This window comes from Zonotrichia albicollis, chromosome 2, assembly GCF_047830755.1.
Source record: "Zonotrichia albicollis isolate bZonAlb1 chromosome 2, bZonAlb1.hap1, whole genome shotgun sequence".
Taxonomy (NCBI): Eukaryota; Metazoa; Chordata; class Aves; order Passeriformes; family Passerellidae; genus Zonotrichia; species Zonotrichia albicollis.
The window spans coordinates 115,014,540-115,033,031 of record NC_133820.1 but is presented as its reverse complement, the minus strand read 5'-3'; the positions used below and the strand labels follow the sequence as shown (position 1 = coordinate 115,033,031).

The 18,492-nt window shown below is 52.5% G+C and overlaps 1 protein-coding gene across 4 annotated transcripts; it reads left to right on the top strand.

The window, feature by feature from the left end:
• Positions 1-2,216: 2,216 nt before the first annotated feature.
• Positions 2,217-18,476, top strand: RNF121 (ring finger protein 121). Of its 4 annotated transcripts, none has more exons than XM_074536099.1 (9): positions 2,217-2,357; positions 8,212-8,249; positions 10,041-10,182; positions 11,884-12,038; positions 12,517-12,624; positions 13,050-13,170; positions 15,051-15,184; positions 16,769-16,870; positions 17,162-18,476. In XM_074536099.1, exons 1-9 carry the CDS (start codon positions 2,262-2,264, stop codon positions 17,280-17,282), a joined length of 1,017 nt encoding a protein of 338 aa, XP_074392200.1. In that variant the 5' UTR covers positions 2,217-2,261; the 3' UTR covers positions 17,283-18,476. The 4 variants fall into 4 exon arrangements, with proteins under 4 accessions (XP_074392200.1, XP_074392201.1, XP_074392203.1 ...); XM_074536100.1 differs by having other exon boundaries at positions 15,051-15,200; positions 16,744-16,870; XM_074536102.1 differs by having other exon boundaries at positions 2,346-2,483; positions 16,769-16,867; positions 17,148-18,476.
• Positions 18,477-18,492: the final 16 nt, after the last annotated feature.

The following is an 18,492-nucleotide window of genomic DNA, read 5'->3' as shown; positions in this document are numbered from 1 at the left end:
AGCCAAAGTTTATTGGTGGGCACCCCCTTTTAGAGGGGCTTCAGAATTCCTGCACTTGAACATTTGATTGGCTGGGGTCTCAACCCCACCCAGCTCACTGGGCAGCTGGTGCCTGCATTCAGGATTGAATGGGACTGGCTGGGCTCCCCTGCTGGAGTTCCAAGCCTACTTATCACTGTCTTACCCAGGAACTTGTTTACCTCTACTCTTTAATGTACCAGGCTGGTCAAGTTGGGGTCTGTTGTGGCCAATTTTAACTGTGCAGCTCCAGACCAGCTGCAGCTGTCACAGCACGTGGTCCCATGTCTGCCCCATGGTCAGCTCTGAGCTCTGCTGTGGGGAAGGGCACTGGCCACTGGCCCAACAGCACTCCTACCTCTGCTTGTTGCTCTGTTGCTGTGCCACCCAGGACATCTGGGGGATTATGGGCACAAGAGAGGGCAGGGAAGCAGAGCTGGCACAGCTTTCCTGAGCCCATAAACAACCCTAACCCCTGGTCTACCTGTCCTCTTCCCTACCTGTCCTTCTACCCTCCTATCAGCCTCATCCTACTGCCAGCCCCATTCCATCACCATCCCCCCAAATCAGCTCCATCCCACGACCAGGCCCACAGCTCTTCCCCATGCCCTTTTCCTGTGGATCAATCCTTATCTTCCTAAAACATCTGAACCCTGCAGCGATTCTGGTCCAGCTTTGAGTCAGCTGGTGCCATCAGTGGGCACCAAGGTGTGACAGGGCTGGTCACAGGGCCACGAGGAGCATCCCACCTCAGCCTGCAGAAAGGCACAGCTGTAGTTCCCTGGGGAGCAGCAAGAAGGACAGGGGCAAGGGGGCTCAGAGCTGCTGACCCCACTGTGGGACGTGGCTCTGGCTCCTGCACGGGAGTGGGGAACAGGGAAGTGTCAACGTCAACACGGCCAATGGGACTGGCTCTCTCCAGTCACAGCCCCACTCTCAGCTGCCTGCTGTGACCCTTGGGGCAGCCAAGCCAGGGCTGTGTGCTGTCCTCACTCAGCAGGTTCTCTGCCTTGGGGTACTTGGGGTCCTGCACACACACCAGGGACACAGCATCAGGTACCAACCCCTCCCTAAACACCCTCCCCTCCAGCTCTGGCTTGTTCTGGACATGGGGAGAAGCATGAAATTCTCTGGTAACCTACAGGAACAACATCCCGTTTTGAGAGAGCAAGAATGATGTGAATCCTTGCCCTTCTGCTTAACAAGGTGAGGTAGCACTGCACCCTGTCATGGCCTGACCCACCTTTTCCAAGACCCCAGCAGCTCAAAGGGATCAGCCCCACACCCAGCCCCCCAGAGGAAGCCCCCAGGCACCTGGGAGGAGAAGGACACCACTCAGCTGATTTTAACCGGAGCCATTCAGGAGCCTTTGGAGACAGCACTGCCAGAGTGTAACTTTCCTTCGGATGCCTCCGGTGCCTGGTGGGGAGAGAGGAGAGCCTGATGAGCTTGGACATCTCCTGGCTTTGGTACCATCCAGCAGCTCCCCAGTCCCACCCCACCGCCTCGGTGCCCCCCAGAGCTGCCCCAGCACCCCTCAGGTTCCCGTCCCCAGATCTGAGTCACAATTCCCCAGCTCAACCCACAACGCCCCATTCTGCCACCCGGGTACCACCCACACGCCCCAGCCCTGCTCTCCAGTGCCCTCAAGCGCTCACCCGCAGCTCCACGGGCCGTGTTCCCAGACGCACGAACACCGCCTCAGCGCCATTCCGCTATCGCTGTAGCTCCCCAGTCGTTCTCCGCTTTTCCCATCCCTGTTAAAGCCGCGGCTCTGTCCCACAGCCTCTCCACGGCATTCCCCAACCCAGTGCCTGACCCCACAACTCCCGACTCACCGCCCAGCCCCATCCGCGCCGATCTCGGCCGCCCAAGTGACGCGAGCACCGATCCCCGCCGCTCCCGCCTCCCTTCAGCGCCTCTCCCCGCCGCAGGACCAACGGGACAAGCACTCAGCCCGCGGGGACGGGACACGCACACAGCCCGCGGGGGGCACACACACAGCCCGCGGGGGACACACAGGCGGCGAGACACGACACGCAGCCCGCGGGCGGAGCTCAGGAACTATCTGCACCCTGTGCGAAACAGCGCGCGGCGGTGGCGGAGAGTGGCGGGCGTGGGCAGGGCAGCAGCGGCACTGGCGGCACGGCGGTGCGAGGCGCTTTGTGCTGCCAATGCTGACCACGCGTCCCGCTGCGGGCCCACACCCCGGAGCCAGCGGCCGGCGGTGACAGCTCACCGCTATGATGCGCCCGGAGGGGCGTGTCCGGCAGCCGTTCCCCTCCTCCCCTCGCCTCATTGGTGGCCGGAACAGCGCCGCGCCCAGGGATTGGCTCAAGGTGCGGCAGCGTGCCCGGTGATTGGCGGACGGCGGCGGAACAGGCTGGCTACTAGGGGGGCGGGGCAAGATGGCGGCTGTGCTGGAGGTGGAGGTTGGCGGCCCCGTTGAGCGTGAGGCGGAGGAGGTGCGGGCACGGGGCCGGCGGGGCGCGGTTTGCGCCGAACCGGGTCGGGCAGGGGAGGCGAGGCGCGGACGGGCTGCTTCAGCGCTGTGGGGTGCTTTGTGAAGGGCAGACACAGTGGACGTGGGGCCTGGGGGACGCGGGGTCCGGGAGAACGGGGAAGGGATGTGCGCTGAGGGGCTCGGAGGGTCCCTGGAATGGGACAGCGGCGACTCTGGGTCACTTTGATCTTGTAGAGCTTTGGGGAAATGGGTGCGGGGAGTGTTAGGAGAGATCCTGGTGTGGGAGCACAGGGGCAGGGTGGCACTGGCAGCTCCGGAGGGCCCATGGGGCAGGGACAGTGCGGGCTCTGGGGGCAGGAGGGCAGCCATGGAGACATCGCTCTTTTTCTAATGCTGGCTTCAAATGTTTCTGGGGATGAAAAATTACAGAACTGGAAAAAAATCTTTTTGGAAAGATGGAATTGTAAGCAGGGTGGGTGCTCTGTCACAGGTACGTGCCACTTTCCGGCACTGCTGCCCCGGACTTTGCAGTGGCTTTTCACCTTCCCCTGTGCTTCGTGCTTGGGAGGTTTTTTCCCAGTTGTAGAGAGCCAGGAACTTGGTTCCATCCTGTCTGCACTGTGGGAGCAGCTGCACAGGGGTCGTGAATTCACTTAGCTTGTGCAGTCAGGTAAATTTTTGGTGCCTTTCCTCAAGAACTGGTGGTGTGGCTTAAAAATTGTCAGATGCTGGTGGGTGTTTTGGAGAAGATTGCTGGCAGGGCCCAGTTGTGGAGATTCCCTAGAGCATGGCTGAGCTGTGGGAGCTTGTACCTGCCCTGTGCCTTGTGTTGCTGCCTGAGAGTGGTGCAGTGGGGTGATGGGAGGATTGAATCCCAGACCAGTCACTCTTGAGTTGCTGCTGGTTATATTTTAAGATACTTCTTGGTGACCTTGTATGTAAAAATGTGGAAGATTCTCTGATCCCTTTTCATTCCATTAGGGCCTGGCAGAGAGGGCATCACAAGGAGGCAGCAAATAAGGAGTTGCATATAGGACTGTGCTTATCCCTATGGTTCCACAGATTGTTGTGGCAAAACCTATCTGCTTGTGCTGTCCTGAGGTCTTGGCAGCTCTTTGGGCAGAGCAGTTTGCTGATGAGCCACTCATGGTGGGGACCAGAATAAAGCCAAGCGTCCCATGGCCCTGGCTCTGCCTGTGCAGAGGCAAAGATTTGATTTCCAGTTATCCAAATGTTTGATCAGTTGGGAGATTTCCGCTCCCTGCTCCTTATTCCTGCGTCTTACAAGCAGAAAAAATGCAGAATTGAGATTCCAGAATCTCTTCAGGCTTTCACTAAAGAATATGCCTCATCCCAACCTGCCTTGGTTGCTCTTAGAGCACTGTGGAAATTTATATTCCTCTTATTTCAGGCTATTCCTGGTAGGTGCTGGGAGACAGAGACTGAAGTTGGGGCAGTGGGAAAGTGAGATCAGGGCTGTTGATTGCTCTGGAGCTTTGAGATGAAATCAGCAGCTGCTTATTCTCCATCCTCAAGGCATTCTTCTTGCCTCCTTTGGAGATTTAGAGTGTAAGTGGATTACAGTCAGCTCATAGCAGTGTGTGTTTGCCCAGAGATCCTCCCAGCTCCCTGGGCTGTGAGGAATGTCTGCTCCAGCTTTGCTGTTATCCATATCAACAGTCCTTGTGGTTTTCTTGAGGAGGTTATTCTGTGACTGTCCCAGTGGTGGGGATCACAGGTTTGTGGAGGCTTTGGGGCAGCAGCTCCTGCAGGAAACCAGGGAGTGGCACAAGGTTCTTCCAAAGGCCATGATGCCACGTCCAAGGAGAGGATTAGACTTTAGTCCTAGATATCCAGTTTCTCCTAGTCATCACCTGGAGGAGGCTGAGGTTTTTGAGAGGATCATGAATTACAGAGGAGACAGAGAGCAGAAAAATTGTTCTTAAATCCTTTTCTTAAAAACAAAATGTTTGTCTGAGAGCTGTAGTTGGTATCACGCTGGGTCCTGTGTTAGTGTGGCAGCTGAAGGATGCTGAAACAGGAGTAGGCTGGTGTTGAACACTTGGTAGAGCTGATCTTCAGCTGCTTGAGTCACCCTAAATGTTCTTGTCAAACCCCTCTGTGGGGGTGTTCACAGGGGTCCCAGCACAAGGGAAGAGATGAGAATCTTGGCTCCATGTTTCAGAAGGCTGATTTATTATTTTATGATATCATAATTATATATTATATTGAAAGAAAATGATATATTAAAGCTATACTAAAAGAATAAAAGGAAGGATTTCATCAGAAGGCTAGCAAGCAATAAAAAAGGAATGATAATAAAATCTTGTGACTGACCAGAGAGTCTGAGACAGCCAGACTGTGATTGGCCATTAATTAAAAACAACCACATAAGACCAATCAAAGATGCGCCTGTTGCATTCCACAGCAGCAGGTAATTATTGTTTTTCTTTTCCTCTGAGGCTTCTTAGCTTCTCAGGAAAAAAATCCCGGCAAAGGGATTTTTCAGAAAATATCTTGGCTTACACCCCTCTAAGGGAAATTTAGGAGTGGAGGTTCTTCTACCTAGCTGTTGGGGTTAGAAAGGGACCCAAAAGAATCAAAACCTGCATGTTAAAATCAGACAACCCCAAACTAGAAGTGGAATGAGTGCTTGCTGGCAAGAGCAGGTGCTCTTGCAGGTGCTTCACCCTTCCTGTGCATTTTTAGTTCTAATCCAAAACTTTTGTGCTGAGAGTGTGCAGCTCAAGGAGGGGTTAACTGGAAGGTCTGGCTCAGGGTGGCTGCTCTGCCAAGTCCTGTCTGACAGTCATCAGATCCCTCTCAGATCCCCTCTGTCATGTCCTGGCCCCCCCTTAATATAGTTATTTCAGGAGCTTTGAGCTCTGGGGAATCTGGTGAAGCTCACTCCTTGTACTTGAGAGAAAATTGTGTCCAGGGCCATGGATCCCTGATTGGCTTGGGAGCACAGCTCAGGAGAAGCCTGCTCTGAGCAATGCCAGCAGTGTGTCCACAGGATTTGGAGCTGAGGCATCTTGAATGCATTTGCTGGAAGAATTTGGAGATTCAGGGAAGATGCCAAAGGAAAGAGGCTGGTAAATATCCCAGTCTCTAAGATGGGACCAACACTGTGGAGTGGTTGCTGGTGTGGTACAAAGGAGCAAGCTGAGCCACTGTACAGAGGTGAAAATTATTGCTGTGGTTGGAAGGGGCTTGTCAAACATCTTCATCCAGCAAGGGTGGGGCAGAGCCTGGGAGGAGTGGGGGGTCTCGTGGGGGGAGGCAGTGGGAGCACCCATGTCACTCTCAGAGCTTGCAGAGGGACTGACCTGTGCTGGAGCCAGCAAGCACTAGGGGATTCTCAGAGTCCCCTGTGTGCAGTGACTAGCAAACATTTCAAAATCTCATTTTTCCTGTTTGTTTGGAGAAATTGTTGCTCCAAATTGCATTGCAACTACTGATGGATCTGGATGTGGCTGCTTTAGGAGCAGAGGTATTGGGGAATTTGGTTGACACAAACACCCTTCTTGGTGTCAGGTTGTCACCACCTTCCCTTGGCTTCTGACACAGTTCAGTGAGCTCCAATGAGGATTTTCATAACTTTAGATTTTGCATCTAAGTCCTGGAGTGTTTCTTCAGGCCTTGGTTCCCAAGGGCTGAATTTCTCACAGATGTTGCTTTGGGGTGAAGCTCAGCAGATGTTCCACATCAGGCAGATGGATTGCTGTGCTGTGTTTTTCCCTGCCTCCTCACCCTGGGGTAAAATTAGGTGTCACAGAGGAAACGAGGCAGCTGTGCATCCTCTGCTGAGCCTGGCTGTGATCAGAGCTGCTGCCTGCAGATACCTGTGAGCAGGCAGGTGAGGTGACTGCTGCACCATCCTATGGAGAGCCCCAGCATAAAGGTTGGATCCAAGCCTGTGGCCCTGTACCCGGTGGGGTGAGGTGGAGCTCGTTCCTGTGTACACATCTCTGGTGTGTGCAGGAAGGAGTGATAACAGTCTGTGTTTGTGGAAACAAGTCTATGGCTTGTTTCCAGCCTTCATCTCCAGTGCCTCAGCAACAATGGAGTGTCTCCAGCACTGTGAGGATTTGTAAACCCCACATGTAGGTTCCCAGCCCAGATGAGCTGCTCTTGATTTAACCTGAGTTTGTGTCTTACCAAGAAAAGGTGATAGGAAGAGCAGTGGGGTTCCCTCTGCAGTGCCATGGTCAGGGTGTGCTGCCTGCTCAGTGACCCTGGTGGGGACGTGAGGGATGCTGGAGGCTCCTCAGCAGTTAGGTGAAGATACTGTGAAAAACGCCAGTCACTTGTTTTTAAAATGGTAAAAGTTTAATAGTAATAAAATGGTTATAAAAATAGCAATGCAATTACAGTAATAACAATTTGGACAAATTGAATTAGGACAATATGAGACAATACAAACAGAGTTACAGATGTCTGGGTACCTTTTCTGGGCAGAATAAGCCCAAAAAAGGGCACATGTTAACAAAGGATTAACCCTTAAAAACAACAGCCTGTTGCATATTCATACACCTCATACATGATGCATAAATTCCATTCTAACACAGGATTCTGTCTGGTCAGTGTCAGCTTCTTCCTCTGAATCCTAACAGTGCCTTCAAGGCAGGAAGAAGTTTGTTTCTTTTGATAAGAGAACCATAAATTCTTTTTCTCTGAAAAATTTAGGTGTCCAGTGGCCGCCATCTGGTGTGAGTGCCTCACTATTTTCTTAAAAATTATCCCACTTACATAGTTCTTATTTTAACTACAAAAGTTACCTTTTAACTACAAGACTACATTTATCATATTATTAAAATGTTTATACAGCACTACTAATCAATACATCAAAATGCATACAGTAAATTTCTGCGTAGAGCCATATAATATGCACTTTTCACAATATCAAAGGAAGGTTTTGCCCAGGGAAGCTGTGAATTCCCCATCCCTGGAGGTGTTCAAGAGCAGGTTGGATGGTGCTTGGAGCAACCTGGTCTAGAGGAGGTGTCCCCATGGGAGGAGGGTTGGAGTAAAATGAGCTTTAAAGTCTCCAACTCAAAGCATTCTGTGGTTCTATGATTCTATATAAAGCTCCAGGTGAAAGCAGAAATATGGTGTTGAAGCTCCCCTTACTCCTCCGCTGTTCAAAAGTGAGAATATTCACACTTTTTGTGAATCTTACTGGAGAAGATGGGATACAAGTATCCATTGTCAATCATCACTAATAACAGCAGCTCCCCTTGCTCTCTGTAGCTCCTGCCTGTGAAGTTTGGGAGGAATTTCCAATTATCTCAGCAAAGCAAGGCCTAAATATTTATTTTACTGTGATTTTGAAATCTCAATGGTATTGATTTGTTGCTGGTGTGTGACATGCTGTCCCCTGTCCTGCAACCTAGGGGGATTTTGGACTCCTACCACTGGTGGGAGCACTGGCTTCACTGGGATCACTACTCTGGGTCCTGAGACACCTGGCTGGGTTGTAAATGTGGGATTTAAGCCAGTCCTTTTGTTCTGGTCACATGGGATGTTGCACAGAGCTTTGGCTCCAATAAAATATGGAGGTGTAAGTAAGGTGGAGGAGCAGGGAGAGTCGCTGCTCTTCCTGGGAAGGTGAAGGAGAGCTCTGGGCTGTGCTGGCACTGTGGGCATTTGGAGGTTTCTTATTTAAAGCATCTGAATCCAGAGTTTCCCAGCAGCTGATTTCATGGATGTTTTTTTTTTCTCCCTAGATTGATCTTTCACACTTGTCCCCAGAGGAGAGATGGAGGTGAGTTTTGGGAGCTGATTTGGAGCACACAGCTCAACTGAGCTCCTGCTACTGAGCAGAGCAAGCAGCAGCAGCACAGCCTGTGGTCACAGTGGGGCAGGAAAGGATCACCATTTTTTGATAGGGGGAAGTATGGACTGTCTTAGAAGGCAATAGGTTTTTTTTCTTTTTAACTGCTGCTTAATATAGAATCACAAAATAGTTAAGGTTGCAAAAGCCCTCTGAGAGAGTCCAACCAGTCAGCACTGCTGAGGTCACCACTAAACCATGTCCCCAGGTGCCACATCTACATGTCTGTTAAATCCCTCCAGGGATGGGGCCTCCACCACTGCCCTGGGCAGCCTGTGCTTGGGCTGGACAACCCTTTCTGTGTAGAAATTTCCCCAATATCCATCCTAAACCTCCCCTGGCACAACCTGAGGCCATTTTCTCTTGTCCCCTCACTTGTTAGCTGGAAGAAGAGCCCAGTCCCCACCTAGGCCCACCCTCCTGTCAGGGCCTTGTAGAGAACAAGAAGATCCCCCCAAGCCTGCTTTGGTCCAGGCTGAACCTCCCCAGCTCCCTCAGCCATTCCTCAGCAGACTTGTGCTCTTGACCCTTCTCAAGCTCTTTTACCCTTCTCTGGACACCCTCCAGCCCTTCAATATCTGCCTTATAATAAGAGGCTTGAAAAATTCCTCTTTTTTCCTTAGCAAAACCAATTTAATCCAGATGCTTATTGAAATTGACAGTCAGACTGGACTCTCAGTATTGCACCAGCACAGGCTGACTTGCTTGGAGCAGCTGTGTGGAGAAGGGCCTTGGGGTCTTGGTGGAGAACAAACTGTCCCTGAGCCAGCAGTGCCCTGTGTGCCAAGGAGGCCAATAGGATTCTGGGGTGCATTGGGAATAGCATGGCAGGCAGGTCAAAGGAGGTGATCCTGCCCCTCTGCTCAGCCCTGCTGAGGCACCTCTGGGAGTGCTGTGTCCAGTTCTGAGCTCCTCAGGACAAGGGAGACAGGGAGCTCCTGGAGTGGGTCCTGTGGAGGCTGCAGAGATGGTGAGGGGACTGGAGTGTCTCCCTTAAGGGGAGAGGCTGAGGAAGCTGGGGCTGATCAGCCTCAAGAGAAGAGGACTGACAGGGGACCTCATCAGTGTCTGTTAGCTCTTCATTCCACCTTGCTTTTTGGTCAAAAGCACAAGCTGGGCAAGGAAACTCCAGGTATCTGGCAAGTATCAGGCTGGAAATCACTTGTTCCAGAATGCTCAGGGTAGAGAGAAGCAATTTGCTGGGGTTTTGGGGGTTTTGCCAGATGTCAGCTGTTCCTCTTGCTCTCCACGCTGACCCTTCCAGCCTTTCCCTTGTTGGACGAGAGGAAGAACAGTGTTAGTGGTTCCAAAACTGGGCTGAGGGTTTGGTATTGAGAATTAGCATACACTCTGGGTCAAACAGGTGCAGTGTGCTCCAGGAAGCACTGCTTGAGCAGGAACGTTGAGAGAGACGACCCCACTGGTGGTCCCTTCTAACCTTGCCCATTCTGGGATTGCAAGTTATGCCAGCTGTGCACTCCATGTTCATTAGGTCAGGTCACCTCCTTCACACTCGGGCAAGGTGGCATTCTTGACTTTCACAGCGTAGAAATGAGCTGGTCTCAGAGCAGCCCTTTGTCCCTTCCCCTCTGGATTGTTCACAAACACAATTCTTCTTCATGCTGTTTATCCATCTGACCTTCTGGCTCTCCTGAGGTGTTTGTAGCCCAGCATGCAGCCTGCACCAGCGTGCTCTTCAGCTCCTTTTCCTGGTTGTTGCAGGGTGGAGCACGTGCGGATGCACGCCAAGCACCGTGGGCACGAGGCCATGCACGCCGAGATGGTGCTCATCCTCATCGCCACCCTCGTGGTGGCACAGCTCCTCCTGGTGCAGTGGAAGCAGCGGCACCCTCGCTCCTACAATGTGAGTTACCCCACAGCCAGTCTGCATGGGAGTGCTGAGCAGTGCCCTCCTTTTGCTGATGAGGAAAGTGTTCCTGCTTTTCCTGTTGTTTCTCCCAGCATGTGTGGGATTCCAGCTGGGGATGAGGATGGATGACTGGGAAGGCCTCAGGTTTCTGTTGGAAGCGATGCAGATAACTTGGTGTGACGTAGTGCTTTCAGTCAGGGATGGACAAGCAGATCTTGGGGGTTGTCCTGAGGGAAGCTGCATTTTGTGGGTGCTCCCTTGGAAGCAGTGGGGGCTTCTTGCTGCTGGCAGCCTGGGTTTGATGGTTCCTGTGGTGTCTATAGAGCATGACACGGCACAAAGCACCAAGACTCCATCAGAAGGTGCATAAGAGCAATTTGCTATAACAACATATTGCCTTTATAGTTTTTCAAGGTGTTTGCCTTTACTTAACAGACACATTCACTGCCCATTGATTATAAGAAAGAAACAAAACTCTCAATAGGTGAAAAGGAGCCACACAATTCTGTGAGCCAGCTCAAGTCCATATATCTTTCTCTCCTTCATCACGTCACCATGGTGACAGCCTTGGTGTCTTCCTGGAGAGAGATACAGGGCTTTCCTTATCTTCAGGAAGCCTTCCCTGGCTCACAAGAACAGCACAAAATGTCTTTCCTACACTGCAGCACTCTGCTGAGCAGACCTGCCACTTGCTGATGCCACCAGCTTGTCTGGGTCTGTTAGTTACCTGAAGCAGCTTCCCAGTCATAGTAATAATATTGATTAATGTTTCCAGGTAGCACCTGTAGTCCTCTGTGAACTTTAAACCAAACTTTTTTGCCTGTTTCCCTCCAGCAGCACTGTGGGAGCTCAGCTGCACAGCTGTAGATCCTTTTGGGAGGGAATAGGCTGTAGTGCAGAGGCAAGCCAAAACCTTCTTGCCTTATGTAATTCCTGTCTGAGATGTCTGTGGTTGCAGCGTTGGGATCCTGGGAAGGTGAAGGTTTATGTAGCTGCCTTACCACAGCTAGTTGTGTGTATCATCTCCCATACATTCCTCTGGAGATGATTCCTCTGTATTCTCCTGCCAGCTGTACCCTTTGCTCCCAAAAACCATGTGGCTGCTGCCTCTGACTCCCTCACAAAACCACTGAACTGTGTGAGTTGGAAAAGCCCTGTGAGATTATTGAGTCCAGCTGTTATTCCTGCGCTGCCAAGCCCTGCACTAAACCTTGTCCTCCAGTGCCACGTCCACACGGCTTTTAAATCCCTCCAGGGATGGTGACTGCATCACTGTCACAGGCAGCCTGTGCCAGGGTTTCACCACCCTTTCTGGGAAGAAATTTTCCCAATATGCAACCTTAACCTTCTCTAGCAAAACTTGAGGCCTTTTCTTAGTGTCCTGTCACTTGTTTCCTGGGAGGAAAGACTGAGCCCCACTTGGCTATAACCTCTTTCCAGGTAGATGCAGAGAGCAGGATGGTCCTCTCTGAGCTTTCTTTTCTTCAGGCTAAGGCTTCCAGCTTCCTCAGATGCTCCCTGTCTGACTCATGTTCTGAGCTTTGAGCTCTTCTCTAGGTGCCACAGGTCAAACCTCCCCAGGTTCTTGGTGCAATCCAGGGCCATTTGATGCAGGCAGGAGAATGACTGACAGTGTGTTTCTGGTGTCTGAGGAGCAGAGAGCGAGCTCCAAATGCTTTTCCTCTATTCCTGCAGATGGTGACCCTCTTCCAGATGTGGGTAGTACCTCTGTATTTCACTATCAAGCTGAACTGGTGGCGGTTCCTGGTGATCTGGGTGCTCTTCTCAGCAGTCACAGCTTTTGTCACCTTCCGGGCAACTCGAAAGCCTCTGGTACAGACAACACCCAGGTTTGTCTGCTGTTCCTGGGAAACTCCTCAGCCCCAGGGTAACCATTACAAGGATCTCTTTCCAGTTTCCCTGCACAGATGTGAGTTAAGCTTTGCATCCTGGCAGTGTGAGAGCCCTGCACATGTGAAAGGGTGTGAAGCCCTTAGCTGGCAGCCAGCCCAATATACCTGGTACCTGGGTGGGGGGTGGAAAGGTGGGGAGTCCATGTGGGGGGGTGTCCTCACCCAAGGTATTCCCAGCATGCAGCATGCTTCTTTATGGCCTTTGGAGATCATGAGGATTCTATTTTGGAAGTCAAGACTGTGAGCAGCCTGTGACAGGTTGAATTAGGAATGTAAAGCTCTTGCCCGTGTGTAGGGGTAGGTGAAGTGTCTGCAAAAATGCAACAGGTGTGAAAAATAAAACTCTTCAGATGATTGGCACGCTTCCATTCAGGGAAAATGAAGTAATGAAATTCTTTGTTTTAATGCTTTACAGACTGGTTTATAAATGGTTTCTACTAATATACAAGATCAGCTATGCCACTGGGATCGTGGGGTACATGGCTGTCATGTTCACACTTTTTGGACTTAATCTGTTATTCAGGTGAGTGAATCTTTCAGCTCCCACTCCTGGGGCAATGGGGTGGAACACACCTTTGGCTATTACTCCGGAAAATCAGTTTACTTGGCAATCTGATTAATGGGACCAAAGAGACTATTGGGGTGTTCTTTCACTCCTGGGAGGATGACAGGATGCTGGTACCTGAACTGGTCTGGCTTGCTGGAGAGCCCTTCTTCCAGCTCACTTGTTGGGAGCTCCCCCAGCTCTGGGGGCGGCAGTGGCTTTTTTTTTTTTTTTTTGCCATACTGTAAGAAGCAGCCAGTCCATAGGTGGTGGCAGAAGACTCTACCCCAAACTAGCTTCATTGTTAGAGAGTTTGACTGCTTCTCTGGAGTAATACATTCTCTAGAATATGGTTACAGTGGCTTTGCCCTCCAAAAACCCTGTTGCTGGTTTTTCTGCTGTAGAATCAAACCAGAAGATGCGATGGACTTTGGCATCTCCCTCCTCTTCTATGGTCTTTACTATGGAGTGCTGGAGCGGGACTTTGCTGAGATGTGTGCGGATTACATGGCCTCAACCATCGGGGTGAGTTCAGGGTGGATTGTACCCCAGGCCAGAGCTGTGCCCCAGATCAGGAGGTCTGAAATATGTTGGGCTCTGCAGCAGCTTTGGCTTCCCTCAAAAGGGAATTCCCCCCCTCAAGGAAGGGTCCCTGGATCTAATATAATAAGAGTTTCTCTGAGGTCCTTCCTGAAGAGCGCAGCCTCTGCAGGATTCCATCTCCAGGACAAGAAGTTCTTTCCTCTGAGGGTGGTGAGACACTGGCAGAGATTCCCCAGAGAAGCTGTGGCTGCCCCATCCCCTGGAAGTGTACCAGGCCAGATTGGATGAAGTTTGTAACAACCTGGCTTAGTGGAAGATGTCCCTGCCCATGGAGGAGATTGAACTGGGTGACCTTCAAGGTCCCTTCCAACCCAAGCCATTTTCTCATTCTATGGAGAAGTGGAATGATCTGTTTAGCCCTGCTGAACTGACAAATATTTCTTTTCCTGGGCATTTAAAATCTCCGATGAACACTCCCATTTCTGACACCACTGTGCTTGCATTAACTGTGACCTGCAGCCACCAGGGAAGGATTCACACTGTGGGCTTCCTTCCTTGTACCTGCTGCAACTTTAGCTGTCCTGTGGACAGAGGATGCAGTGGCCTAAAATCTGACCTAGGACACCAGTGGAGTAGGTCATGTTTCCTCTTTTCAGCAGCTGTTTAGGGTCTTGGAGTTTGTGTTTCCATCTTTCTGAGCTTTCTGCTGCTGCTCCTTGAGGTTCTGCTCCAGCCCCTGGCCTGCCACTCTAGGACACCTTGGCACAGGGTGTCTCTTAGATTCTCAGGGCTCTGTTGGATGTTCAGAGCAAAGCTGTGCCAGGGCTCTGCCAGAGGCATGTTTTGCTGAGGGTACTAAACCAGGAGGAGCTGAGACCTCCTTGGAGAGAGAGCTGGGCAAGCTTCAACTGTGTGAAATTTAACAGGGGCCAGAATCCCCACCTGGGATGGTGTAATCCTGTTTATAGGTACAAATTTGGGAACAAGAGTCCAGAGAGAGTTCTTTGGAAAGGATTAGGGTTGACACCAAGTTGAATATGAGCCAGTAGTGTATCCTGACAGCGAAAAGGGGCCAGCTGTGTCCTGGGGTGCATCAGGCACAGCATCAATGTGTGGCCAGGGGAGGTGGTTGTCCAGCCATGAGGAAAGGGAGTGAAATTGAGGGGGTGCAGGTTGGACATGGGGTAAAGGTTATTTATCCAGAGGGAACAGGCTCTCCAGAGACGTGATCATGTCATCAAGTCTGCCAAAGTTCAGAAAGTCCCTTAGTCATATGGTTTAGTTTTAGGTAGTGCAGTGGAGCAGGGAGTTTGACTCAATGATCCTGGTGGGTCCCTTGCAGCTGGAGTGTGTGGGACCTGGTTTTGTGACTGCACTTACTGTGGTATGTCAGCCATGAGGCTGGGAAATGGAGAGGGGTGGCTGCTCTCTCTGTGCTTTGCTGAATGAGTGTCACGGACCTGCAGGGCTGGAGGTGGGGGCTGTATCTGACTGGCAGCCCAAGGTTGTTATTTTGGGTCAAAGCTGTGACCTCCAACTTGTCCTGCTCTCTCCCCAGTCTCACCCTGGCAGGCAGCTGAGAACCCCCCTGGCTGTTGGGGAGCAGAGAGGGCTGGCCCCTCGACACGGGGAGGGGATGCATGGGGCTGGGGAGTGACAGGCCACTGCATCACTGAGCAGCTGTCCTGTTGTAGTTGTTTCCCACAGCCGGAGCTGTAACAAGGTTTTTAAGCCCCAAAGGCCAAAGCTGGACTCCTGAGGTGCTGAGCCCAGCCCTCCTTAGAGCTTAGCTGTGCCACTGCGGGTGTGGGACACGTGGCGTGCCACTGTCACTGCTCTCCCTCTGCTCTGCCCTCGCTCAGTTCTACAGCGCCTCAGGGATGCCCACCAAGCACCTCTCTGACAGCGTCTGCGCCGTCTGCGGCCAGCAGATCTTCGTGGATGTCAACGAGGAAGGGATCATTGAGAACACCTACCGCCTCTCCTGCAACCACGTGTATCCTTCTCTGCAGGTGCCAGCCCCCTGCCTCACTAGCCCCACGCTGGGGTGGGCAGCAGGGAGCTCCTGCCCTGTGGCTTCTCCTGTGCTGGGCGGAGAAATGCCTGTTCTGGGAAGCGGGGCTGTCCGGCTGACTTTGCATGTGATCTGTGCCTGTGTCATCACTGACTTGGCATGGGAAGAGGTGTCCCTGAAATTACTTTGTTGCCACTCCCAAGTGGTTGTTTTCTCTTCCTTCACATCCCCAGCTCCCTCTGCTGAGTCATGGAGCTGCACCTCAGTTTTTACCTGCTTTTGACAAATCTGCTGTGACCCATCCGCCTGGCAGTGCCCCCAACAGATATTCTGGTGGAGGTGATGGTGTGAGGTCAGGACACAAGGCATCCCTGCTCCATGCCACACTGGTTTCTCATCAGAGACACATTGTAGTGGGTCCCAAGTGTCTGTAAGAAAGAACTGTGGGGAAACACTGCTGGCCCCCTCTGAAAACAGCCCTCTGGTCCAGCACTGCTGATTGCTACCTGCTCTGGCCACAGCCCAGCAGCTTCCTCTTTCTCCAGAACTCCTCCAGGGTTTTCAGCACGCTGGACTCACTCAGCCCTTCCTGTCAGCTGATTGATGAGAAGTGGGTTTTGGAACTGGAAGTCCTAGTTGGTGCTCAGTCCCAGCTGAGGTGTCACGCTGGGGTTTTTTCCCTGTGGTGACTCAGTGTACACATGGGATGTCCTCTGGCACTGTGTGTTGCTGCCTGCGAGGTGGTTTCCAAACTGGGCTTGAGCAAAGGTCATGCTGGTAGAACAGGAGCTTAAATTTAACTCTTGGGAGCTGTTGAGATTTATGGCTGACACTGTGCAATGGCCTGGGACTGCAGCAGCTTGGGGTGGCGTGGCTGCCAGAGGAGCTGGTTGGTGCTCCTGGTGGTCCTCAAGGGTGACGGCTGGCTGGGCACTCCTGCATCTGTGGCTCCAGGGCTGACAAGGAAGTGACTTCTGTTGCTGCTGCCTGGCATTCTTCCATGTTTTGAGCAGCAGATATATTCTGGGAAAAGTCTGTTTGCTCTGTGACACCCCTGTACATGGCAGAGTCATCTGCTGCCACCTCATATTTTCCTGTAACTTCTTCAGGCTGTGCTCAGGTTGTGCAAATCCTTTTTGACAGAACACAGCAAGCACTTGTAAGTCACACCCTTACTTACAGAGAAATTCCTTAAATGTTAATTCCAGGAAGCCTTTGAAGAAGGCTTCCAAAATGCATGCAGGTCACAGAGCTCTCCCAAGCTGTCCAAACCTTCTCAGTGCTTGGGCACCATCACCAAAGAGTTTCAGTCTCCCTGGTGCCCATGCATGGGTCAAGGCCTTCGTGCTGCCACCCTGGCTCTGTTCTGCTGCCCCATGAGCTCCTTCCACTGTCCTGGAAGCTGCTGCACCTTCTAGAAAAGGCTGTGGTTTTGCAATGCACCATCCTCACACGGGGGGATGTTTCCATGGCTCTGGGGGGACTTCCTTGGCCTTGGTGGTTTCCTCCACACTGAGCCATGTATCCCCCTCTTCTTCCAGTTCCCCTTAACGTGCCACTCCCCAGGTTCCATGAGTTCTGCATCCGGGGCTGGTGCATTGTTGGGAAGAAGCAGACATGTCCATACTGCAAAGAGAAGGTGGATCTCAAGAGGATGTTCAGTAATCCGTATCCTTTCTCCTGCTGGGAGCCAGCACTTTGGGAAGAGAAGCAGTGGGTAGAGCACACAAGGGGTGAGAGGCTTGTCTGGCACCCTCAGTAGGTCTCTGCAGCATGTGGCTCTGGCAGAGATCCTGCAAAGCCCAGGGCAAGCCTCGTGTCTGTCCTTCCTGGGTGCTTGTCCATCCCTTTGGGACCTGGCTTCTCTGTCCCTGCTTTGGGACACCTTTGGGTGGCTTCTGGGTGGGCTGTGCTTCTCTCATGCATTTCCCCAGGACTCTTTAACTCCTTCCTGCCCAGCTGGGAGAGGCCTCACGTCATGTACGGGCAGCTGCTGGACTGGCTGCGCTACTTGGTGGCCTGGCAGCCGGTGATCATCGGACTGGTCCAGGGAATCAACTACATCCTGGGGCTGGAGTAAGGGCAGGCGGTGGGGAGCCGCGGAACCACGAGAGGACATTGCCACCAGGGATGCTGGCTTTGCTCCGTCACCTCTCAGGACCTTGGCCACCACCAAGGACAGCAACATCAGGGCCCCTCCTGCTGGGGCTAGGGGAGGATTTTTTTAAAAAGCAATTATTTTAATGAGCATATTTAAAACTTTCTATTGCAGCCAAAAAGAGACGCTTGTCCCCTTTCCCTGTCCCTGTCCAGCCCTTTGCAGTGCCCTGCTGGGCTGAGCTTTGGGCTGGGGGCTGTTCTCCAGCTCCTTCCTGCCACTCTGTCAGGGGAGGCCACGACAGAGAAGGGCCAAGGCTTTGTCAGCTCCCAATGCCAGCACCCTGGAGCAGCCTTGCTGGCAGCGAGGATGGGATGTGGGGGCTGCAGAGGACAGGCTGGAGCCCAGTGCCCTGAAAGAAGGGATGAAGGTCACCTGGCTATCCCCGGCTGCCAGGTCCGCTCTGGGCACCCCGGGTATGCCAGCAGGAACCAGGCTGCTCTCCAGCATGGTGATGGTGGGCTCTGCCTCGGGGAACCCTTTTATATGCTCCCAAATTTTCTGTGTTCCTCCCTGGAGTCCAGCAGTGTCCCCTGACTGCTCAGGGGGGGTCAGCCAAGGCATGGGGTGGGGCCAGTGCTGCTCCTCTCTGTGTCCTTGCGGGTGATGGTGACGGTACTTCAGGAGCAGCCAAGAGCAGGTGCCCCTGCCCCGGGCGCAGGTCCGCCCTCACTGCGTATTGCTCTTGGCACTGGAATAAAAGGGATGGAGTGAAGATTGGGCCGGTGCTGGCGTTTCCCTGCCCCAGCATTACTCCATGACATCCTCCATGGCCTTGCTGGTAGGAGCCATGCCAAAGTCCTGCTGGGGCAAGTGGGCTTGGGCTCAGTTTCTGGTAGTGGGTGGGGTAAAGTCCCCAATCCCAGGGCCAGCGGTGGTATTTTGGCATGTGGAGACTTGAGTCATATTCCCTGAGGGCACTGGGGTCTGGTGGAGAGCTACAAGGCAGCTCCTGGCTCAGGGGATTTAGGAAGTGGCCACAGTGCTGTCATGTCTGTGTGGGCTGTGTTCCCCCTGGGAAACCCCAGCATCGTTCTGAATCCTCTGAGTTTTCTTTTGAGTGAAACCACATTGCAGTGTTGTGCCAAACACCAAAATAAGAGCCCTGGAAACGGAGATGTGGCCCTGGGTT

Bases quoted from the DNA above. Each gene is read 5' to 3' on its own strand.
- RNF121 (XM_074536099.1), top strand. From the start codon at position 2,262: ATGATGCGCCCGGAGGGGCGTGTCCGGCAGCCGTTCCCCTCCTCCCCT. The intron at 2,358-8,211 runs GTGCGGCAGCGT...TTTTCTCCCTAG, and splicing joins CGCCCAGGGATTGGCTCAAG to ATTGATCTTTCACACTTGTC. The intron at 12,625-13,049 runs GTGAGTGAATCT...TTTCTGCTGTAG, and splicing joins GGACTTAATCTGTTATTCAG to AATCAAACCAGAAGATGCGA.